This window comes from Salmo trutta, chromosome 34, assembly GCF_901001165.1.
Source record: "Salmo trutta chromosome 34, fSalTru1.1, whole genome shotgun sequence".
Classification (NCBI taxonomy): domain Eukaryota; kingdom Metazoa; phylum Chordata; class Actinopteri; order Salmoniformes; family Salmonidae; genus Salmo; species Salmo trutta.
Window position 1 is genome coordinate 329,287 of NC_042990.1, and position 26,175 is coordinate 355,461.

A 26,175-nucleotide genomic window follows, 5' to 3' on the forward strand; every position below is an offset into this window, starting at 1 on the left:
TTATCGCTTTTGACAAGTGGCCGATCAGAGGACAAAGGGCTTAGGCGCGTGCCCGAGTCGACCCCATGCTTTATTTTCTTTCGTCTGTTTACCTAATTGCAGATTCCCGGTCGGAATATTATCGCTTTTTTACGAGAAAAATGGCATAAAAATTGATTTTAAACAGCGGTTGACATGCTTCGAAGTACGGTAATGGAATATTTAGAATTTTTTTGTCACGAAATGCGCCATGCTCGTAACCCTTATTTACCATTCGGATAATGTCTTGAACGCACGAACAAAACGCCGCTGTTTGAACATAACTATGGATTATTTGGGACCAAACCAACATTTGTTATTGAAGTAGAAGTTCTGGGAGTGCATTCTGACGAAGAACACCAAAGGTAATCAAACTTTTCTAATAGTAAATCGGAGTTTGGTGAATGCTAAACTTGCTGGGTGTCTAAATAGCTAGCCCTGTGATGCCGGGCTATCTACTTAGAATATTGCAAAATGTGCTTTCACCAAAAAGCTATTTTAAAATCGGACATATCGAGTGCATAGAGGAGTTCTGTATCTATAATTCTTAAAATAATTGTTATGCTTTTTGTGAACGTTTATCGTGAGTAATTTAGTAAATTGTTAGTAAATTCGCCGGAAGTTTGCGGGGGGTATGCTAGTTCTGAACGTCACATGCTAATGTAAAAAGCTGGTTTTTGATATAAATATGAACTTGATTGAACAAAACATGCATGTATTGTATAACATTATGTCCTAGGGTTGTCATCTGATGAAGATCATAAAAGGTTAGTGCTGCATTTAGCTGTGGTTTGGGTTTTTGTGACATTATATGCTAGCTTGAAAAATGGGTGTCTGATTATTTCTGGCTGGGTACTCTGCTGACATAATCTAAATGTTTTGCTTTCGTTGTAAAGCCTTTTTGAAATCGGACAGTGTGGTTAGATTAACGAGAGTCTTGTCTTTAAAATGCTGTAAAATAGTCATATGTTTGAGAAATTGAAGTAATAGCATTTCTAAGGTATTTGAATAACGCGCCACAGGATTCCACTGGCTGTTACGTAGGTGGGACGATTTGGTGCCACCTACCCTAGAGAGGTTAACAGGTGTAATTTGTTAATTTTATTTGTGGAATTTCTATCCTTAAAGCGTTTGAGCCAATCAGTTGTGTTGTGACAAGGTACAGGTGGTATACAGAAGATGGTCTTTTACCAAATAGGGCTAAGTCCATATTATGGCAAGAACAGCTCAAATAAGCAAAGAGAAATGACATTCCATCATTACTTTAAGAAATGGTCAGTCAAATTTCAAGAACTTTGAACGTTCTTCAAGTGCAGTTGCAAAAACCATCAAGCGCTATGATGAAACTGGCTCTCACGAGGACCACCACAGGAAAGGAAGATCCAGAATTACCTTTGCTGCAGAGGATAAGTTCATTAGAGATACCAGCCTCAGAAATCAGCAATTAACTGCACCTCAGATTGCAGCCCAAATAAATGCTTCACAGAATTCAAGTAACAGACACATCTCAACATCAACTGTTCAGAGGAGACTGCATGAACCAGGCATTCATGGTCGAATTGCTGCAAAGAAACCACTAAAGGACACAAATAAGAAGTGACTTGCTTGGGCCAAGAAGCAATGGACATTAGACCGGTGTAAATCTGTCCTTTGCTCTGCTGAGCCCAAATTTGAGATTTTTGGTTCCAACCGCCGTTTCTTTATGAGACGCAGAGTAGGTGAACGGATGATCTCCGCATGTGTGGTTCCCATCGTGAAGCATGGAGGAGGTGTGATGGCGCTTTGCTGGTGACACTGTCAGTGATTTATTTAGAATTTAAGGCACACTTAACTAGCATGGCTAACACAGCATTCTACAGCGATACGCCATCCCATCTGGTTTGCGCTTAGTGGGAATATAATTAGTTTTCAACAGGACAGTGACCCAACACACCTCCGGGCTGTGTAAGGCCAATTTGACCAAGAAGGAGTGCTACTTCAGATGACCTGGCCTCCACAATCACCCGACCTCAACCCAATTGAGATGATTGGGATGAGTTGGACCGCAGCGTGAAAGAAAAGTAGCCAACAAGTGCTTTGCATATGTGGGAACTCCTTCAAGACTGTTGGAAAAGCATTCCAGGTGAAGCTGGTTTAGAGAATGCCAAGAGTGTGCAAAGTCAGAGTCAAAAATATAAAATATTTGGATTTGTTTAACACTTTTTTGGTACTACATGATTCCATGTGTGTTAATTCATAGATTTGATGTCTATAATCAAAATAAAGAAAAACCCTTGAATGAGTAGTTGTCCAAACATTTGACTGGTACTGTATGTAAATAGCACGGGAGTCCTCTTACATTTGGGAACTTTACAGTCCTATTGATCAAACAGCCATAAAAAGGCAGGCCAACAAGAGCAACAACTAATGCTAGCCAGAGGAAGATGAGCTAAAATCTAACGAAGGAACATTAGATAAACCCTCAAACTTTTTCTGCTAGTGGGCCGTCACAACTGCACTAATAAACAATGGGGAATAGCCTGCTCTTCCTTCTGCAGCTTGCCTGCTAATGCATTCTTATCCCAACCAAGCACCCAAGCTAACTGGCTAAAGTTGGCTAGCTTGTTACTTCCAGACACAAATGAGAGAACACCTCACTCTGACCATTTTACTTCCCATAGCAGAGCTGGTTAGGCTGTTTACATGTTGTTATCTGGAGCGTTCATGACAAACCATAACTTTTCTATTTTGCCTGTTTACTGACACCAGTCATATATTCTGCGGGTGTTGCACGTTCGTAAATTCATCAGTTATTCTGCACTCTGGCACACAGATGAGAGTGCACTGAAATCGGAGTTGATAGCATATCTTATCTTATTCACAAATTGACTCTGGCTAACTGGATAACAGTCGTTCAGGTTCAGCATAGTGATTCACATTTCTGGCTAGCTAACCAAATGACACCTGCATCTCTAGCTGTGTAGCCAGCAAAAAATGTTGCGAGGGGAGAAAGTCAGTCAGTCAGTCACCAACTGCTCCAATGACATCCTACTAGAAGCTAGCTATCGTTAGGCATTGTGTTTTTAACTTGCTCCATAAATAGATACGCTAGCCTATTAGCCACATTATGACTGACTTGTGATCATTGCCCTTGCTAGTTTGATTGTATTGACATTAGGGCTGGGCGATATGGCCAAAATATCATGTCAGGTATAAAAAATAAAAGACAATATTATGTTTTATTAATATTAAGTCATTTCAATGGGTCTTTCTCTATTCCGATTGTTTTATACAGTTCAATTCAACCAACAATTATCTTCAGCATTATCAATCTCTGCATTTCCTGCACTCATTTGAGATCATTTTCACACTGTCACGTAGGGCTGCACGATATGGGCAAACATCTCGGTCGTATTTTTAACCAAATGTTGCAATTGCGATTTGAGCAAAACACTTGGGTGAACTGTAGAAATCATGGAAATGGAATTACTCTAAATCTATAGTTAGAATTTAAAAGTGGGCACTTTGAATACAGTCTGACATGGCAACGAATGAAAATGCCAGTGAATAGTTATTGTGACAGGGTAGCAACCAAACTGTTGACAAGTGTTTCCTAGGAGACCCTGTAATATTTGGCTACATTGAATGTTCTCTCTTAGCTATTCATGTAGCCAACATTCATGCAATGCATATTCTTCTTTGATTTAGAAGATATTGTTGCACAAACATGGTGATTTAGGTCTACACCATCACTGGTATTATCAGACTGTATTAGCTAGCTACATTTGCTCTGACTCAGTACTACATTTATTAGCTAGCTAGCTAGCCAGCCAGCTAGCGATTAGCGGCTAACACGATTTAGGCCCATCTTGCTAAGACAAACTAGCCATTTGCAGATGTAAGAAACACAAACTAATAGTGTAATTATAGAACGCTTGTGGATTTATATTAACCTCATGGCTAGGGGGCAGTATTTTCACGGCTGGATAAAAAACGTACCCGATTTAATCTGATTATAAGTCCTGCCCAGAAACTAGAATATGCATATAATTATTAGCTTTGGAGAGAAAACACTCCAAAGTTTCTAAAACTGTTTGAATGGTGTCTGTGAGTATAACAGAACTCCTATTGCAGGCAAAAACCTGAAGGTTCTGTTCAGGAAGTACCCTGTCTGACCATTTATTTGCTTTCTTTGACATCTCTTCCAAAAACTAAGGATCTCTGCTGTTACGTGACACTTCCCACGGCTCCAATGGGCTCTCAGAGCCCGGGAAAAACAGGAATGACGTAATTCAAAGCCCTGGCTGAAACAAAGGAGAGCAAAAGCTAAGTGGTCTCTCAGTGGGGAAATGCTTACGCTCGCGACCCGCCCCGCCCCCGGCTTTCGGTTTTTCCCTCAGTCTACAGGCATGCAGATTCCCGGTCGGAATATTATCGCTTTTCTACGAGATAAATGGCATAAAAATTGGTTTTAAACAGCGGTTGACATGCTTCGAAGTACGGTAATGGAATATTTAGAATTTTTTTGTCACATTCTGCGCCAAGCGCACGACCGTAATTTAGCATTCTGATAGTGTCTAGAACGCACGAACAAAACGTCGTTGATGGAACATAACGATGGATTATTTGGGACCAAACCTACATTTGTTATTGAAGTAGAAGTCCTGGGAGTGCATTCTGACGAAGAACAAGAAAGGTAAGAACATTTTTCTTATAGGAAATGTGATTTTGGTGAAGGCTAAACTGGTTGGGTGTCTAAATAGCTAGCCCTGTGATGCCGGGCTATGTACTTAGAATATTGCAAAATGTGCTTCATTCGAAAAGCTATTTTAAAATCGGACATCGAGTGCATAGAGGAGTTCTGTATCTATAATTCTTAAAATAATTGTTATGCTTTTTGTGAACGTTTATCGTGAGTAATTTAGTAAATTCACCGGAAGTGTTCGGTGGGAATGCTAGTTCTGAACGTCACATGCTAATGTAAAAAGCTGGTTTTTGATATAAATATGAACTTGATTGAACAGACATGCATGTATTGTATAACATAATGTCCTAGGTGTGTCATCTGATGAAGATCATAAAAGGTTAGTGCTGCATTTAGCTGTGGTTTTGTTTTTTGTGACATATGCTAGCTTGAAAAATGGGTGTCTGATTATTTCTGGCTGGGTACTCTGCTGACATAATCTAATGTTTTGCTTTCGCTGTAAAGCCTTTTTGAAATCGGACAGTGTGGTTAGATAAAGGAGAGTCTTGTCTTTAAATAGCTGTAAAATAGTCATATGTTTGAAAAGTGGAAGTTTTCGGATTTTAGAGGAGTTTGTATTTCGCGCCCCGCCCATCATTGGATATTGGAGCAGATGTTCCGCTAGCGGAACATCTAGATGTAAGAGGTTAGAAGCAAAGTGAAAACAGCATCGTTATCATCATTGTTGCATGTGCTGCATTGACCACTGAACGCAAGTGTCTCGTGGTCGTGGAATAACAAATGCGCTCCTTGAGTGACAGGGTGAGGGGCTAGGTCTTTGTGGAAAGCGGCATGAAGAAAGAGAGAGGACTCAAGTAGTGGAGTAAACTATGAACATAGACATTACACACAGCGTATCACATTTAGCAAACCAAACATTCAAATACCATTACAGAAGGTAAACAAACCAGTTTGTGCAAATACGGTATACCTCCCAGCCCTAATTGACATTCCCAGGATTAGTTACATTCCTCAGTTTTTGGCCAGAATATTGAGTCATTGAAACAAACAGTGCATCCTGAATGTAGGCAGCAAACAATGTACCAGGCCAGCTGTGATTTATGTTAGGGTTAAACTGGATATTTGTTTGCATAACCTATATAATATACCGGGGAAGCTATGCTACAATATTAAGTATATAAACTACGGATAAGTCAACTGCTGAAGACAAGAACTACAACCGGCGACAGGAAGTGCGTCACGAGGCTGGGACCGGCCTGCACGCCGACGATAGGATGAGCAAGTTTAAACCACGCTCCTCCTCCCTCTGACAGACCAGCATTGAGCGGGAACTCTCTGTCAGAGTATATAAGAGAGAACAATAGGATGTGACGCTCTCTTCTCTGTCTGCCCTGCGTGGTGTCACAGCGAGACCGTATAAATATACGAACAACTTATTTACCATACACGTGTTTGCAATAATTAAAGAACAAAGAAAACTTGAGTTACTATTTGCCAAATAATTTGTTCTAATACCAGATTTGAATTAGCGCGACCTTACATTTACAACCGGATAGCAATATTCTCTGGACTACAAAGAAATGTATTGGTGAATGATATTAATCATGCACTGAACTGCAGCCATCTATTCTGCCAACAATGCCTTACTGTACATCATGGAATGTTGAGACAAATAGAACCTATTTTTAAAACCTCAATTTGGTTTTGTAGAATAAACTGTGAATTTGATATTTTTGGGCAAAGTAGTTAAAACGCGGTCAGTTCCACTTTAAGTACAGTCAGTAAAACTGTAGAATTGAGCGGAAGCAGTTGTGTGTGTCCTGTGGGCTCACCACGCTGTGCTGGTTGTAAGGGGTGCTGCTGGAGGGGGGTTGTGACAGCGGCACACCCTGCTTGGAGTTGCTGAAGACCAGTGACTGGGTGAGAGAGGGGGGCTGGCTGGCCTTCATGGGGCCCAGGGCCTCTGCCTCTGAGGAGGATGGGGGAGTCTTCCCCAGCAGCACAGCCAGGTCAATCCTGCAGGGGACAGAGGTCAGAGAGCGTAAGTAATTAGCCTTGTCCAAGCCAGAACGGCCCATAGGGCAGTTGCTCATCTCTTGCTTCTGTAGCGTGAGTCAGCTTGATGTACAAGTACACCCCCTGGACAGAATGCTAACCTATTACAGGGTCTGCACAAAAGATGGTGTTCTGATTCATGTTAGCTAACCAATTGTATGTATGATAGTATGTTTTGGGGTTGATAAAACCTGATACAGAGCTGAAAATCATAGCCATAACAAAAGAAGTGCATGAATTACAAAATTGGAATTTTTCAGTAACTTTGGCCATATGACTAGACTGCAGTTTGGTGGTGTTGAAAACGAATGGTTTAAATGGACAGGAGTCAAGATACACACCCTTATAAAAAAAATGCATGGCTTTCAGTGAGTGGGTGAGGAGTTTAGCAAAATACATTTAAACTCAGTTTTTCACAATTCCTGACATTTAATCCTAGTAAAAATTCTCTGTCTTAGGTCAGTTAGGGTCACCTCTTTATTTTAAGAATGTGAAACAGAATAATAGAGAATAATTTATTTCAGTTTTTATTTCTTTCATCACATTCCCAGTGAGTCAGAAGTTTACATACACTCAATTAGTATTCGGTAGCATTGCCTTTAAATTGTTTAACTTGGATCAAACATTTCAAGTAGACTTCCACAAGCTTCCCACAATAAGTTGGGTGAATTTTGGCCCATTCCTCCTGACAAGAGCTGCTGTAACTGAGTCAGATTTGTAGGCTTCCTTGCTCACACACGCTTTTCAGTTCTGCCCACAAATGTTCTGTAGGATTGAGGTCAGGGCTTTGTGATGGCCACTCCAATACCTTGACTTTGTTGTCCTTAAGCCATTTTGCCACAACTTTGGAAGTATGCTTGGGGTCATTGTCCATTTGGAAGACCCATTTGCGACCAGGCTTTAACTTCCTGACTGATGTCTTGAGATGTTACTTCAATATATCCACAGAATTTTCCTGCCTCATGATGCCATCTATTTTGTGAAGTGCACCAGTCCCTCCTGCAGCAAACCACCCCCACAACATGATGCTGCCACCCCCGTGCTTCACGGTTGTGATGGTGTTCTTCGGCTTGCAATTCTGCCCCTTTTTCCTCCAAACATAACGATGGTCATTATGGCCAAACAGTTCTATTTTTGTTTCATCAGACCAGAGGACATTTCTCCATTTCTCCTTCTTTGTCCCCATGTGCAGTTGCAAACCGTAGTCTGGCTTTTTTATGGCGGTTTTGGAGCAGTGGCTTCTTCCTTGCTCAGCGGTCTTTCAGTTTATGTCTATATAGGACTCGTTTTACTGTGGATATAGACACCTTTGTACCCGTTTCCTCCAGTATCTTCACAAGGTCCTTTGCTGTTGTTCTGGGATTGATTTGCACTTTTCGCACCAAAGTACGTTCATCTCTAGGAGACAGAACGCGTCTCCATACTGAGCGGTATGATGGCTGCGTGGTCCCATGGTGTTTATACTTGTGTACTATTATTTGTACAGATGAACGTGGTACCATCACACGTTTGGGAAATTGCTCCCAATGATGAACCAGACTTGTGGAGGTCTAAAAAAAAAAATTCTGAGGTCTTGGCTGATTTCTTTTGATTTTCCCATGATGTCAAGCAAAGAGGCACTGAGTTTGAAGGTAGGCTTTGAAATACATCCACAGGTACACCTCCAATTGACTCAAATAGCCTATCAGAAGCTTCTAAAGCCATGACATCATTTTCTGGAATTTTCCAAGCTGTTTAAAGGCACAGTCAACTTAGTGTATGTAAACTTTTGACCCACTGGAATTGTGATACAGTGAATTATAAGAAAAATAATCTGTCTGTAAACAATTGTTGGAAAAATTGTGTCATGCACAAAGTAGATGTCTTAACAGACTTGCCAAAACTATAGTTTGCTAACAAGAAATTTGTGGGGTGGTTGAAAAACGAGTCTTAATGACCCCAACATAAGTGTATGTAAACTTCCGACTTCAACTGTATATGTGTGATAGCGTGACCGGCTGTTGGTGTGTCTGCATGCCGCATCAGGCCTGCCCACCGCTGTCCTGCAGTGATGGTGACATTCTCCCGGGGGAGTGGCATGGAGGCCACACTGGAGGCTACACTGGAGGCTGTGAAGATCTTGGTCTCTGACAGCTAGAGAGAAAGACAGAAATGATTAAAACAAGAAATGACAGAGTGTATCAGCATTAAAGGGATCAAGCAATAACTAAATGCATTAACCTAAAACTACAAACAGAAGAATAAAGCAGATGGCTGGAGTATTTCAATAGGAGTGTTCCCTATGTAACACCAGAGAGCCTCTGTTAGATCTGTAGCTATTTGGGCATAAGCAACGCCAAGTTCAGTGTTCAGGCTTATTTGAACATCTGGGTAAATATGCAGAACGTCCATAAAATGTGATTTTGGTGTCATATATGAAAAAAACTGGTCAAAAGAGGATCTGCCAAAATATGGACAGTACATCAAGGCATACCACCAAATCAATGAATAGGAAATAGTAAAAAGGTACTTACGTCCTCATTCCAGTCCTCAGTACCCCACTCCTCTGTTGCGCTCCTCCAGGCACCTATAGGAATGTAAAGAAATAAACCAACTGTACTGAGTATTAGGTTTCAAACCAACCAGGCATCAAACAGAAAAGGAGATGCAATGTTTAGGGCCTCAGAAGATGGTGGTTCAATCTTACTAGGGACAGAGTCAAATTTGGGTTGGTAATTGGTTCCCTCTCCTCCCGCTGTGTACTCAATCCCTACAAGAAAGGAGAAGTGAGAGGTGAGACCTGTGGCAAGATTGCAGAGGGGTATACTACGTACCGTGTTTGAGGAGTTAGCGAGAACTTTGGTCATCTCTCAGTTCAACTAGGGATAACCGGTAACACGAAAGTAGCTCACCTTTAATTTCTATAGCAACAAATCCTTCAGAACTAACCAGGCTAACTCCGGGCTAACTCCATTTATCCTGAATGACGTGTCTGAGCCGTGAGTTGAGGAGCAATTAAATCAGATTCCCTCCCTCTTGCAAAGACTGCCTCATCATGCCCTTCATTTGAGGAAAACGACTGATTAAATATTTTATAAAAACATTGTGTCATTTAAAAAAAAATAAAGGTGTAACTGTACACAAGTTCATACCAGTTGGTCCAGTTGAACTGAGACCTCGGGTCGCGCTGAACCCAAATTAATACATAAAAATGTTTTTACTAAAAAAAAACACTAGACCTATAGGCTATGCCTACGCTGCGTTGTAGGCCTATGCCTCTTGAGTAAATCTGAGCTGAAAATAACATGTCAGGCTATTCCGTTAAAACTAGAGCCTATGCAAACATTTATCAAAATTCTAATCTTAATTGGTGCATTTCAAACAGTCCTTTAGTTAGGAGCAACGGGGAACTAAACTCAGCAAAAAAAGAAATGGCCCTTTTTCAGGACCCTGTCTTTCAAAGATAAAAATCCAAATAACTTCACAGACCTTCATTGTAAAGGGTTTCCCATGCTTGTTCAATAAACCATAAACAATTAATGAACATGCACCTGTGGAACGGTCGTTAAGACACTAACAGCTTACAGACGGTAGACAATTGTGGTCACAGTTATGCTGCCATACTGCTCGTTCTGTGTGTGATTTCCTGCAAGACAGGAATGTCAGTGTTCTGCCATGGCCAGCAAAGAGCCCGGATCTCAATCCCATTGAGCACGTCTGGGACCTGTTGGATCGCAGGGTGAGGGCTAGGGCCATTCCCCCAGAAATGTCCGGGAACTTGCAGGTGTCTTGGTGGAAGAGTGGGGTAACATCTCACAGCAAGAACTGGCAAATCTGGTGCAGTCCATGAGGAAGAGATGCACTGCAGTACTTAATGCAGCTGGTGGCCACACCAGATACTGACTGTTTGTTTTGATTTTGACCCCCCCTTTGTTCAGGGACACATAATTCCATTTCTGTTAGTCACATGTCTGTGGAACTTGTTCAGTTCATGTCTCAGTTGTTGAATCTTGTTATGTTCATACAAATATTTACACGTTAAGTTTGCTGAAAATAAACGCAGTTGACAGTGAGAGGACGTTTCTTTTTTTTGCTGAGTTTAGTTCTGTACAATGGCGAATGGTGGGGTCGATAAAACAGAATTGGAGGATCCTCCATCATCATTTAAATCTCCAGTTTGGGAACATTTTGGCTTTCCAGTAGATTACAACGGCAACGGACAGAAAGTTGTGGCTAAAACGTTAACAGTATGTCGCCACGCTCAATGAGAATGGCCTATGCTGCTGCCAGAACCTCAAATATGTTGACACATTTACACCAATGTTATATATATATATATATATATATAAATAAATATATATATATATATAAAAAAATATATAAATATATATATATATATATATATATATATATATATATATATATATAAATATATAAATATATAAATAAATAAATAAATAAATAAATATATAAATAAATATATATAGGCTATGAAAAAGCCAACTGACACTTACTCTTGTGTTGTTGACTTGTTGCACCCTCGACAACTACTATGATTATTATTATTTGACAATGCTGGTCATTTATGAACATTTGAACATCTAGGCCATTTGCTGTTATAATCTCCACCCGGCACAGCCAGAAGAGGACTGGCCACCCCTCATAGCCTGGTTCCTCTAGGTTTCTTCCTAGGTTTTGGCCTTTCTAGGGAGTTTTTCCTAGCCACCGTGCTTCTACACCTGCATTGCTTGCTGTTTGGGGTTTTAGGCTGGGTTTCTGTACAGCACTTTGACATATCAGCTGATGGAAGAAGGGCTATATAAATACATTTGATTTGATTTAATATACATTTTCTTTATAGCCGCAGATATGCGCCCATTCTCGGTGACTGAGAATAAAGGGTTTCATTGCCTCATGAAAGTGCTCGAGCCACGTTACGAACTTCACTCTTACACCCAATTCAGCAAAGCAGGTAGTACCCACGCTATATAAGCAAACCAAAGCTTTCAATGAAATGGCCAATGCACCCGGTGTTGCGCTTTTTGCGCTTACTTAACATTGACAGCCCATCACATTAGAGGGAGATATACAGTGCTCCAGACAAACACCCTTCATGAGAGTCACAAGTGCGCATCTGGCACTGAAGGAGGCAGTGTCATGGTGCATTCGTAACCAACTGGGAATTTACCTCATTTGGCTGTGAAAAATACACATTTTACAGCCCTAAAACTGCTAATTACTAGTGGGAAACTATCATTCTGAGCACCCACTTCTCCCACATGGTGACCTATGACGTCACCTACTAAGGAAACGGTCTCTATAACAGCATTTGTCAGTTAAATGCAACAAAACATTTATAAAAAGCAATCTATTAATGTGGTTTTTGAACTTTGAATTTGTTTACAAGCATGATTGCCAGGGCATAAAATGAACACCCGCCACCTGTGGGTAGATTTAGGTATTGGCAGGTAAGAATGTACTGCATATTTCACCAGCCACGTTGGCAGGTGGTCAACTTGCAGGGCTCTACAGTGAGAGCAATTATTAGCGAAAAAGTCCAAAGTCAAGTATAAGCATATATGCAAGCTGGGAAAATGCTGCAGAAGTATTTCTGCTTTTGTTTCATAGCTGCTAATTGCGCAAAGAAATATAAATCCTATATCGCCCCTCGCGCAGAAACGCTGCCTGGCAGGAGAGCTGTGTGCAATGAGTGAAGTGCTAATACATTTTTGGGGGAGCTGCGCACAGGTATACAAGTTGGTCTAATTTACTCAAGTCTACAAAGTGAGACTGTCCTCGTTTTTCTTCGCCATTTAGATTGTTTTGTTCATAAACTCAGTTGTTTTCAACATTCGTTTTAGTCTACTGCTTCAACTGGCTGGTAAAAATCTGAGTGGTTGATATATAAAACGTATGTTAGGCCCTGCTGTACTTTTAGTTTATGGTTGACACCATATGGTTTCTCAACGAGTTCAAATCACATGAATGCATCCAACTGGTATTTACTCCCACATGGTTACACATGCAGCATCAGAGTGGAAACTTGAAGCCCAACATAATAGTCCAGTCACAACAGACAATGCAAGGAACATTCTCCCGCTGTATCGAAATGTGACCCCAAAACAATACGTACCGAACCGCTACACCCCTATTAAAATACCTGTCACATTACACATTTAGTAATGAAAAAACGCATTTCAAACTTCGCATACAGTAAAACTTTTCTATGACTTAATGAAATTACTTTAAAATCGAAGGTGCTTGTGCATTAATAAGCATTAACAATAAGTAATACAATAAAGACGGCACTTCTAAAAGCCTATTTCACACCATAGCTTGATGAATTTGCAAGATAGCTTTTATTTCATTTTGATTTTGGCACAAATTAAAATGTGGCATTGAGTCGCCCATGGATTGATGTTTCAGCATTGTCTCAATGAAGAGTTTGGCGTTCAACTAGCCACGTGCAACACGCACACGGGGTTACAAGTCTGCTAGAGTTAGAAGCAGGTGGACAAGCAATATCCACGTTGTAGTACGGATGAAGCCTGAGCTGGAATGGGAAGCTAACTGACGCTGTCTAGCTTTAGAAAAAACTGAATAGATCTTGCATGCATCATAGTACACCTCAGATCATTCCCAAGACGAGCAGATTAAGCTCCATCAGACCCCAGGAAGTGTCTATTGAGTGTTTTTGATCAAGCAGTAACTTGGTTTCTTAAATGGCTCCTTCCTCTGGCTCTAGATAAGCTAGATGGACTTTCCATCATTTTGCTAACACTCTCTTGCTAAAACACCATCTTGTAGATCTACAGTAAGTGTCTAGGCCTAGGTTGGGGTGGTTTTGGACTGGAGCTGAGCAGTAGCTGGGTTCCTTACTGGCTCCTTCCTCTGGCTCCAGGTTGCCCGTGTTGTTCCAGGTGCTTCCCCTGCCGTAGCTCTCCTCTGTCTGGGTCGGCTCAGCGTAGTCTGCCGGGTTGAACGTTCTGCAAGAGAGAAGAAGCCGTGGTTTTGAGCACAACCACTTCCTATGGGTCTACCAATAGGAACATTTGACTGTGGGGAGATATACTTTAAAGGAGGAAGTAAGCAAGCAGCGCGATAGGAGAGGAAGTCTTTGAGGAGATCTGATGTGTCGCAGTTAGAATACGTTCATCTGAGAAATGTCAGGCGAACAGATTCAAAGACTGGAGGACAACCAAGGAATAGGAGAATAATCCAGTCAGTGCTTCGTTTTTCCTCAACTCTTTCTCTGGCACTGTGTGCGGTGGCAAAAAAACATAACATCTTCCACAAGTCTTTCGACGCATCATATCACGTCATGGCTTCAGAGACAATTATAGAGCAAAAGAAAAAAGCATATCCTTAACTTTGTTCTCTTGCTTCTTTCAGGCTCAGGTACAGAGATGGTACGGCGCCACAAGTTGTACAGTGCACTACATCCTAGCACAAATTAGTAGACTGACTTCAGAACTTTCCAGGAACTGACTGGAATGCAGACTACTCATGCTTGACGAGCTCCCGATGAGAACGAACAATAACAGGGGTGCTGTATATTGGCAGGGAGGGACTGTTGAGTGAACCACTGGTCACTCCTGTTCCACACAGTGTATTTAAATACAGTATCCCCAACATAGCTTATTCTAATATTTGCACTACTGTACATTGCATTTTAGTTACACTGTTTATACACTGCATATTTATTTACGGCGCATAGGAAAGTATTCAGACCTCTTGACTTTTTCCACATTTGTTTTTACATTACAGCCTTATTCTAAAATGGATGAAATAGTTTTTTCCCCCCTCAATCTACACACAATATCCCATAATGAAAAAGCAAAAAAATATCCTTTACTCAGTACTTTGTTGGAACTTTTCAGCCTCGAGTCTTCTTGGGTATGACGCTAAAAGCTTGGTACATCTGCATTTGGGGAGTTTCTCCCATTCTTTTTCTCTGCAGATCCTCACAAGCTCTGTCAGGTGGGATGGGGAGCACCGCTGCACAGCTATTTTCAGGTCTCTCCAGAGATGTTAGATCGGGTTCAAGTCCGGGCCACTCAAGGGTATTCAGAGACTTTTCCCGAAGCCACTCCTGTGTTATCTTGGCTGTGTGCTTAGGGTCGTTGTCCTGTTGGACAGTGAAGCTTTGCCCCAGTCTGAAGTCCTGTGTGCTCTGGAGTAAGTTTTCATTAAGCAATCTCGCTGTACTTTACTCGGTTCATCGTTCCCTCGATCCTGACTAGTCTCCCAGTCCCTGCCGCTGAAAGACATCCCCATAGCGTGATGCTGCCACCACCATGCTTCACCGTAGGGATGGTGCCAGGTTTCCTCCAGATGTGACGCTTGGCATTCAAGCCAAAGGGTTCAATCTTGGTTTCAACAGACCAGAGAATTTTGTTTCTCATGGTCAGAGCCTTTAGGTGCCTTTTGGCAAACTCCAAGCGGGCTGTCATGGCCACTCCACCATGAAGGCCTGATTGGTGGAGTGCTGCAGAGATGGTTGTCCTTCTGGAAGGCTCTCCCGTCTCCACAGAGGAACTATGGAGCTCTGTCAGAGTGACCATCGGGTTCTTGGTCACCTCCCTGACCAAGGCCCTTCTCCCCCGATTGCTCTCTTTGGCCGGGCGGCCAGCTCTAGGAAGAGTCGATGGTTCCAAACTGCTTCCATTTAGGAATGGAGGCCACTGTTCTTGGGGACCTTCAATGCTGCAGCCATTTTTTGGTACCCTTCCCCAGATCTGTGCCTCGACACAATCGTGTCTCGGAGATCTACGGACAATTCCTTCGACATCATGGCCTGGTTTTTGTTCTGTGTGTGCCTTTCCAAATCATGTCCAATCAATTGAATTTACCACAGGTGGACTCCAATGAAGTTGTAGAAACATCAAGGATTATCAATGGAAACAGGATAAACCGGAGCTCAATTTCGAGTCTCATAGCAAAGGGTCTGAATTCTTAAGTAAATAAGGTATCCGTTTTTATTTTTAATACATTTGCAAACATTTCTAAAAACCTGTTTTCACTGTCATTATGGGGTGTTATGTGTAGATTGAGGAAAACAATGTATTTAATCCATTTTAGAATAAGGCTGTAATGTAACAAAATGTGGAAAAAGTCAATTATATTGCAATTCTGGAATGCACTGTATACACGAATGCACTGTATATACTGGATTCTTGATAAAGCTCACTAGTACATCTACTGCTGTACATATTCTTAGTTCAGCTTGTGTAAAGTCCCCCCGGTGTGCTTATGTATAGATTGCATTTTGATACTGCTACAGTGCTATTTGGGTTAATTGGATTCGTCTTGCCATTCTTCATTTCTTGCTTTTTATTTAACATCCTTACATTTTAGTTATTTGACATTCGACTGCATTGTTAGGAGCTAGTAACATAAGCATTTCACTACAGCGCTATAACACCTGGTAAACTGTGTACACAACCAATATACTTAGATTTCTTATGGGGCTTGTGTGAACAGGTTTACCCTCGATGTTCAAAAGACAGCTGTCATTTAATTCCATATCGTGTTACCAGGGTGCATGTCATTTTGATTTAGTCTGCCCTGATACCCTGTTTCCTGTGTGTCTGTCTCCATCCTTCTCTCTCGTGGCATTTGGCAGAATGTTCCCCCCCAACAGATAGCAAGATTGACACACCAGTGGCGGTGCACTCACCTCTCTTCTCCTGAAAAATCATATCTGGGTCTCTTATCAATCTGGCTTTAGAGGAAAAACAACAGCAACGATTACAAGCAGCACAACGGGGACAGTGGGGGATGCAGTGTGTGGTTTTAGAGTATTCATTATTTTACAGAGGAATGTAAGGAAATCACATGCATGGATAAGTCACTACACTCACACTTCTGCAACACACATCATCTGTGAGCACTGCATTGTTGGGGCAGTATCACTTTCTATAGGTGTAGCTGGTAGACTAAAAAAGGGGAAACATGGCTGCCAAACAAACACTCAAACTGAAAACTGTGTTCCATAAGTAACAATAATTGCATTATGATCAGGATAGGAAGCAGTTAGAACCATCAGAACACACTCATGCAAACTGCAAACACAGGCTCCCAAAGGCCACACAAGAGCAGCTGTGGAAGCGACACACCCTATGAGAGAGAGACATGTTGGGGACAACGCAAACTGCCTGGCTGTCCATCTATGCAAGCCTATGGCGCTGGCTCACTCAGGCGCCAGGTTAGTTGCTATCCGGACCAAGCCAAACTTGCGCACACATACACAAGCCGGCTGACTGGAGCCGTTCTGCACAGCAAAGGCATTGCCCCCTCTCCGCTAACGTCTCCCTATTAAACCGTAGAACATGAAGACATTATTTTTACGTTGAAACAAGTTAAGGACTGACGCAGCTGAAGCAAATTACTATTCTTTTTTTTGGTATTTTATGATCAGCAAATTTTTCTTTCATGTCCCACAAACCAGGTGCCTCAGAAATAAATCAGTGTTAATTATTTCAAAGGGATGAAATTAACATGCAGGTTTGTCTGAGGTAGGGCTGGGCGATATATATATATATATATTCATTTGAATGCATGTTTCAGCGCAATGTTTCAAATGCCTGTATCGCAAGAATCAAGGTAAAAAAAACGAACAGTTTTTATGAGCGTGTCTTTTTGGTCTCATCTTCTTCGCTCCTTCTGTGCGGTGTGCACTGTGCACCTTCTCACTTGCACACAGACTCCAAGTCCCTCCCCCTGCCACCCACAACAACAAAGAAACTAAAGATCACTTCTTCCTCTCTGACAAGCGGTTTCAACTCGCTATTTGCATTTGAGGTTCGGTCCAACAAAATCGGTCATATGGAAACCGAAACCCATTGAGACATTTTACTGTAATAGAGGACCTTTGACCTTTGTAACAATACCCTTTTTTGGTCTCAACTCCCACATTTTAGAACATAGCAGGCCGTACTTAGATGGGAGTAACAATGAACATGAAATGTATGCTCAGTTTGTCAAGCACGGCATTGCAATACCATGTACGCTAGCAGCATTTTAGCCACAGACTTATGTGCTAGCTGTCTAGGAGTTGGTCCTCCCCTTTGCTCCTATAAACAGCCTCCACTCTTCTGGAAAGGCTGTCCACCAGATGTTGTAACTTTACTCAGCACTCAGTTGTCCCGTTCCGTGAGCTACCACTTTGCGGCTGAGCCGTTGTTGCTCCTCAATGTTTCCACTTCACAATAACATCACTTAGTTGACCGGGGCAGCTCTAGCAGGGCAGAAATTTGGCAAAGTGACCTGTTCTAAATGTGGCATCCTATGACGGTGCCACGTCAAAAATCCCTGAGCTCTTCAGTAAGGCCATTCTACTGCCAAAGTGTGTCTATGGAGATTGCATGGCTGTGTGATTGATTTTATACACCTGTCAGCAACGGGTGTTGCTGAAGTGGTCCAATCCTCTAATTTGAAGGGGTGTCCACACACACACATATACTCTATCTATACACACACACACACACAAAATCGCCGATAAGTTTGAAAAAATGTAGATATGATTTTTAGGCCATATCGCCCAGCCCTACTTTGAGGAAGCGTTTAAACCTGCTGCACCCCCTGGGAAAAAGCCCACTCATCTAAACCCCACAAAGCCATCTAAACCCCACAAAGCCTGGTCTTTGACAACCCTAGAAATAGTAGACAGTCATCTCACTGGGGCTTAATGCTAGTCCTAACACCTAGGACGAATTATATAGCCAACTAAGTGTTAATTATAATCCAATACAAAGTGACATTAGTGTATCTTGTATGTCTTATGTTGAGTGAATTTAATACTACTCATTATCAAAGCTGGTTTAAAATCTCGTCACTGTGATCATCTTCAAAGCAATTGAAAGTATATAGGCCTAACCACTTCCTATGTGATGACATCTAGGGCACTCAATGACCAGGGTTGGGTGAGACGATGCATACTGACAGACAAAACACACAACTCACGCATACAAACCTGTGCCCCATTTAACCCAAAGGGAAGGACAAGGAACTAGAACACACCATATGCCACAGACACAGAGCAGAACCCTATGTGCAACAATCTCAATGCCCACCCATTGAATTACAGATATGGTGTGGGTCTATCTATATTTGACTTTAATGCAAATCCGTTATTCAGAGACAAAAGAGCAGCATTTCAACTTGATTTGGCCGATGTATTAAGCCTTAACAATAGGCTGAGGTCCTGCTCTCTGGTGACCATGGCAACAGGTAAGCGGGAACATAAATCCCTCTCTGTGAGAAGCACAGGTGTTCACTTACCCCATGCCCTGTGCTGAAAACCTGCCCCCTCGCCTGCCTCGCTCACGCTCTTCCCCTAGAGAGAGGGACAGTCAAGTTACACTATTGAAAAAAACATAACACTACAGAAAATACAATGCATTGTCCCTTGTGGAACATTTGCCTGCTTGAATGCACATTCAAATGTTATTGCGCGCCCTACAACAGATAGTCTGGAGCCCTGCATTCTGCAACAATTTAGTCGCATTTTGTGACCCTTTGACTTGGCTGTAAGACAAAAAATGTTTATTTGGTGGAATCGGTGCAAGCTGCACATTGTACCTAGTCACCGCATTCCAAAGTCTTGTTTTTTGGGCGGCTAAAACCATGATTTGGTGAAACAGTAAAGTGCATTACTGTCATTCGTCAATATTGAGCTAATAGCACACGGTTTTACAATCGAGATATCAGATATGGCATTGAGCTACGGTGCATGCAAAATGCGCACAGGCTATCCCGAGTGCATATAAGCCTCATTGCCTAAATATAACAGGCCTCAAATTTACTGTTAGATTAATACATGGCTACTAGCAGTAGGTATTATATTTAGAGTTTGCAATCTAGCTAATGTGTTTTGAGTTTACTTTCTCAGGTGGTGAATTAGCCCCAAATGAATTAGCCTGTCGTATTAGTGCACATAAAGATGCATGCTAATTAATCTATATATATATATATTATTTTTTTATGAACATTTTGGAGCCCTATTTTGACATTAAAATGTAAGAACCTAATTGTCAACCCAAAATGTAATGACAATCATGAGATTAGGGTGAAGATAAAAAAAATCTTGACTGATGCGTTCCTGCTTGGACATGTTAGAAAAAAACACGTACTTGAATACCATCTCAGTAGTCTATTTACACATAATAAAGATCTGGGAGTGACTTTATGAGATGGTAACCAATTATTTATATTGCGTGACAACACAAAAAATGTTTGGTGCTACAAAATCATGGGCTGGTGCTACCAAATGAAAAAGTTAGAGGCACCAGTGCCACCAGGGTAAAAGGTTAGTCTGGAGCCCTGGAATGCTATGATATCTTTGTTTTGACACTCTAGAGGGGGCATTAACCTTAGTGTACGTTGAGACCTTAGCTGTGTTCGAATACATATTAACATAATGAGTACCGTAATTTCCGGACTATTAAGCGCACCTGAATATAAGCCCACTGAATAAAAAATAAAAAAAATATTTTGAACATAAATAAGCCGCACATGTCTATAAGCCGCATGTGCCTACCGGCACATTGAAACAAATGAACTTTACACAGGCTTTAACGAAACACGGCTTGTAACAAAAATAAATAGGCTTTAATAACGAAACACGGCTTGTAACAAAAATAAATAGGCTTTAATAACGAAACACGGCTTGTAACAAAAATAAATAGGCTTTAACGAAACACGACTTGTAACAAAAATAAATAGGCTTTAACGAAACACGACTTGTAACAAAAATAAATAGGCTTTAACGAAGCACGGCTTGTAACAAAAATAAATAGGCTTTAACGAAACACGGCTTGTAACAAAAATAAATAGGCTTTAACGAAACACGGCTTGTAACAAAAAATACAAAATTAGCAGTAAACAGTAGCCTATCAAGAAAGTCATTGGTCACCATCTTCCTTCTCCTGTGCACTGAAACCACTGAAATCATCTCCTTTGGTGTCGGAGTTGAATAGCCTCAGAATTGCTTCATCCGATATTAGATCGTTTTTTCATTGTCGCTCTAATCAATCACTTTCATCCGGAGGCAAATCCCCCGCTGAGCCCTCTTCAAAAGGCAGCAGTCCAGCCTTTCGAAACCCGTTGATGATAGTGGATTTTTTTGACAATGCTCCACGCTGTCAGGACCCACTGGCAGACTTGACCATAAGTTGCTCTTCGCATGCGGCCCGTTTTAGTGAAGGATTTCTCCCCACTTGTCATCCAAGCCTCCCGCTGAACACGGAGCGCCACCTTAAATGCACGATTTACACTGATGTCGAGTGGCTGCAAATACTTTGTTGTACCCCTAGGAATCAGGGTGATAAAATGACTACCTTTATCAGAATGATGGGAAATTTGAGAGCGCTCGATTTAATCTAAACAGTAAACAAAAATAGTTGTTTGACCTTAACCCGTTCGGCAATTTCATTGGTCTAATGAAAGCTTCATGCCGCCAAAAAACTGAGCACGTCACAGAATGTGTTTTTTTGGAAAAAAATAATTGAAAGCGGGGAAAATCCATACATTAGCCGCGTCATTGTTTAAGCCGCAAGGATCAAAGCGTGGGAAAAAAGTTGCGGCTTATAGTCCGGAAATTACGGTAATCAATTTTAGAATAAGGCTGTAACATAACAAAATGTGGAAAAAGTCAAGGGGTGTGAATACCTTCCGAATGCACTATGTAGTGGAGAAACTTACCTCTGCCTCTGCCCCTATGGCCTCGCTCTGTGCCCCTGCCTGCTATCCCAGCAGCCTTTCCTCCATCCAGACCATTCTCCTGCCCACGGACTGAGAGGAGAGGGAACACGCATGAGGTAGTGAGGGAAAACAGATGCGTGTGAAGTCAGAAATTAGGTTTAAAGTTAGAATGTCTGTTAAGTCGCTACAATGCGGGATTTTTTCTTCTTTAGAAATCTAAGGTGAGAATGTTTGTGGCACACACTGCCCCTCCATGACAACGGCAGGAGCTACAAAGGGTCTACACTGGGGTGCCAGTATCACTTCCCATGACAATGCAAAGGTATGTGATCTCTACTCACACTCTCGTCCCCTGCTGGCCCCTCGGCCCCTGCGCGGGGCCCCACCTCTACGACGTGCCACGTCCCTCTCTGCTCCCCTATCCCTGTTATCCTTTCCTTCCTCTCCGGTCTCGGCGTGGCCAGGCTCCTTCTGACCAGACACTCCTTTCTTCTTCCCCACCATCTCCCAAGAGTCCTGAGGAGACAGGTGAGGTGACCGACAGGGTTCAGTTTGATTATGTTAGGCAAAACCTAACTTCCACTTAAGTAAAAAAAAATGTAGTCTCCCTGACAAGAATGCAAGACTAAATGAAAATTGACTTAAGTGGAAGTTAGGATTCGCCCTGTAGTGAGCTAGAATAACTCCCTCCCTTTTGTCCAACTATTAAGCTCTGACAAAGACCAAACTCACAGTATCTGGGCTACCCTCCAGCAACACATTGATGGCTCTGTTGACATCTCCGTTGCAGTCGTGCAGCGCGATCATGGACTCATCCTGGTCCTTGCCTGTGATGTCAATCAGCTGGACGGGGAAAACGGATGAGAATCTTCAGTGAGTATATTGCCATGTAGCCCTATACACTCGTACCGATATATGGGTTGAAAATGGCAGATTTGGGCACTGATAAGCGCCTAAATAAATTGGAACGCAGCGACTGTACAGTAACATGCTATAAATGACGTCAGAGCTCAGGCTCTGCGCTTCACAGTGCTATATGGGTTTTGATTGACAGCCATTCTGAACTTAAACACCACACGTGACAAGAAGTTGCCCACATCCCTCCTCCTAATTGGGCAACTTTTGCAAAAAAATAATTGTCCGAATGAGGGAAATGCTGTAAATTACGAGGACTCGGTGTATATTGAAAGATGAGACTATTTTAACAAATACCGCTTTGATGTCATACAAACAAGCCAAACACCCGTCCAAATGTGCACTTCACATTTCCATATCATTAAACTCATGTCATATACAGTGTCAACATTTATCATTACTATGTCTGATGTAGTTACAAGATGACATGGCATCATACCCTAGGTTGATCTGAACAGAAATGCACTCATGACACCTATGCACACCAAAATTACAAATAAGTATCTCTGAATTGCTTTGTGAAAGCCTAACACTAAGATTGTATTTTATAACTTAGCTAGTCATGTTGGCAATAGAACAAGGTTTGAAATGACGCCCACCTGACCCAGTTTGTGATTTAAAATGGTCCGTTTTTGGATTGCGTAAAAAGTAATAGGTGTGATGGCGGGGATGTAGGGTTGTATTCCGAACAAAACTACAAGTGTGCCTGCTCTAGTTCCTAAACCACAGCTAGGTCAGCTCAAAAAAAGCACCTTATAGTTGAACACTCTTCTTTGAGTCATAAAAGTACATCGAAATTACTTAGGAACTGTGCACACTTTGGAGAGGTGTGTTGCCACTTGGGAGACACCAGTTAGTCCTCTGTCAAACCCTTGTCATTTTTTGGTCTTATGTTGCACCTACCCCATATTTTCCAGGAATATTGTTATGTTACTGAATAAATGGAGTATTTTCAGATTTCGTAATCAACAAATGCGGCAAAAAGTACAGTAAATGTAAAATCCACATAAAACAGTATAATGTTTGGATTCAGCCTTGTGGTAGGTGAACCTGTTGTGTCCTCAACTTGTCTAATAAATTGTCCCATAATCTCAGAACTGTTCCCTTTCAATTGCTACCATGCTTATGCCTTTCATATTTATTCTGTAAGAAAGATTTCAATATAGCCCTATCCACATAGGCCAACTGTTAAGGAACACCTCTTTGATTAATTTATACTTCAAGAAGTAAAGCTAAGCTCTAGTTAGCAGACCAGAGCAAAAGATGCTAAAGGTGGTTTGATGCTGCAAGTGAAGACACTACAGAGTTTCCGTTAGTTGGCAATTGGTGGCTTTTGGCCAATAAAATAAATGCAAAGTCGATAAATAAAACAGTTGCCGGCCAAAATGGCCGCGAGAAAAAAAATCCCAATGCTTTTTTCATTGATAGAAATACCAGTTGAAGGAAATACATTTGACCATCATGCTTATAGGTCTATAGGCTAATGTGCATAATTTTGTGGAATTCAAAATTGTCCTGTGTATTTTCGTTAGTAATCATGCATCTTATTTATTCATTCAACAACTATCACACGCGAAAAACATACAGAGCCTATTTTGAGAAGGATTTCTTTTGCAGCTCTTCAGCTGGTTGCTGCTAGAGTAAAACGTGTGCTTTTATAAGCTTTTATAAGCCCATTCATTGCGCAACAATTCTAAATACAATTGCGTGTTAAAAACAGTTTGTGCATGATTAAAGCGTTACTATTTTTATTTCTCAACTGGTAATTGAAGAGCGCCTCCCATTCACAATTCAAGTGCAAGCAACAGGCTATCAGCACATCACCCACCACTTTACAATGTGAGCTGGAGACATACTTAATTGTTTGAAACCTGAATTTTTATTTCATATTATGAGGCATGTCTTACCTGGCATCAAAGTAGCCAATAGGCAAAATCCAACCATGGAAATGTGGAGGCAATTATTTTATAAGACTTCATAGCTGCGCGTGAGTTTCCTACCATTTCTACAGTTCGGTGTGCCAGTTATGATTTTCATATGCGCATTTTCATTGAACAGTTTCATTTCAATAATAACGTTTTATTTTCTCAAAATCATTGCCACGTGGTTAATCATAAAAACCTGAATCAAAATGATAAAAATCTAAAAGTCAACTAATGCGAGATCAACAGCCTCTGCAGACACATTGTGATCCATTGGCGGCTAAAGATATGACTGAATGGCAACGCAGCTATAGGACTACAACTCCCATTGCCCTTTCACACCGAGGATTGGTGATTATCGAGGGGGAGATTGTTGTAAAGATTTTTCTAAAAACTTATTGTGAAGAACTATAGTTTTAATATATCATTCGCAATGGATGAAAAAAACACCTTCCCACATTCCCGCTCAGCAGGCCAGGTACTTCTATGCGTGTTCAGGTACTCTCTCAACATTATCAGGACAGAGAAAAAACAGACACTTGCACATCGCTCACATGGCACACTCAAAACAAAAGAATGAAATAATTGACAAATCTCGTAGATTATGGTTATGAAATAAACCAAAACTGGTTCATCACAAGTGCAGCAGGTTGTGAACTCTGCAAACATTTCCACTCAGAATGATAACTGTAATTGGCTAATTAACATGCATTACACAAATGTTATGTAACCAAACGATGGGGATTAACGGCATATTTACTACTGGTGAAATATGGGCTAACAAAAAAAAGGGCTAACAATTCACACAATGAAACAATTGAAACGATTCCAGGCTGTATCATAACTGGCCGTGATTGGGAGTCCCATAGGGTGGCGCACAATTGGCCCAGTGTCATCCGGGTTAGGCCGTCATTGTAAATAAGAACTTGTTCATGACTTTCCTAGTTAAATATAGCTTAAATAAAAAATGTAATAAAAAAATGAAACGCACCAATCGGCGGGAGGAGCCATTCTGCCACACCACTCACCTTCTTGTCTTAACATTTTAAATGATACTCAAGACATCATCTTCACACATATTTTAGACGCTTTACACTGACAGTCGCAACTCAATCAGCCAGGCCTATTGCCACGTGCGCTGCCTAAAGTGTGGGCTTGCCAAACAGGCATAGGCCGACACGCTTGTGATTTTAAACAATCCACAGCTATTTTTTTAAAAGAAGCTAATGATCCTCGATTCCTCTGTGGCTAAGACATGCTTTCTGGTGAAGTATTTTTAATGATTATTTCTGTATAGACCGGAGTTATTACATAATTTTGGCAAATGTATTTCCATTTACTTCCCTATTGGACTCTCTCCTGTTCTATTGGTTCTTATCAACTTTTTTTCATTGTCTAGAAGCCAAAGACACAAGCCTAGTCGTATTGGCAACCCATCCTAGTTGTTGCATCTTTAGATTCCCGCTCTATCTAGGTTTCTAACAGCGATTCTCATCGGTCACATATGGAACGCTATCAGATGCGCTGTTTCAAATGGTGTTTTCCCAGGTGAGCGGTTCTCCCCCGCAAATTGGAATATGGCAAATGTTTGAAAGTGACGTTTCATTGGCTGCTTCAATACATGAGTTGCATGTTCTGTTAAAGATGCATTACCATAATCTAAATGTGATTTCTGTCATTCTAAGCACAGTGGGCGGACTCATTAATGGGTTATGCACCAAATCAAATCAAATGTTATTGGTAACATACACATGGTTAGCATATGTTAATGCGAGTGTAGCGAAATGCTTGTGTCTCTAGTTCCGACAGTGCAGTATTAACTAACACGTAATCTAACAAATTCACGACTACCTTATACACACAAATGTAAAGGGATGAATAAGAATATGCACATATAAA

General features: G+C 41.3%; 1 protein-coding gene across 11 annotated transcripts in view; it reads right to left on the reverse strand.

Annotated features, from left to right (window-relative positions):
* The window catches only part of ubap2l (ubiquitin associated protein 2-like), a 104,702-nt gene that overhangs the window by 46,526 nt on the left and 32,001 nt on the right, over positions 1–26,175 (reverse strand). For 7 of the 11 annotated variants that reach the window (XM_029731188.1, XM_029731195.1, XM_029731191.1 and 4 more), the window contains exons 4-13: positions 22,172–22,282; positions 21,781–21,955; positions 21,440–21,529; positions 19,019–19,073; positions 16,416–16,460; positions 13,616–13,722; positions 9,444–9,506; positions 9,271–9,323; positions 8,793–8,890; positions 6,535–6,718 (exon numbers count right to left, since the gene is read on the reverse strand). In XM_029731188.1, the coding sequence (XP_029587048.1) occupies positions 6,535–6,718; positions 8,793–8,890; positions 9,271–9,323; positions 9,444–9,506; positions 13,616–13,722; positions 16,416–16,460; positions 19,019–19,073; positions 21,440–21,529; positions 21,781–21,955; positions 22,172–22,282 (981 nt within the window). Of the gene's footprint in view, positions 1–6,534; positions 6,719–8,792; positions 8,891–9,270; positions 9,324–9,443; positions 9,507–13,615; positions 13,723–16,415; positions 16,461–19,018; positions 19,076–21,434; positions 21,530–21,780; positions 21,956–22,171; positions 22,283–26,175 lie in introns of those variants that run through there. The other 4 variants (XM_029731192.1, XM_029731198.1, XM_029731196.1 and 1 more) reach the window with 3 other exon arrangements.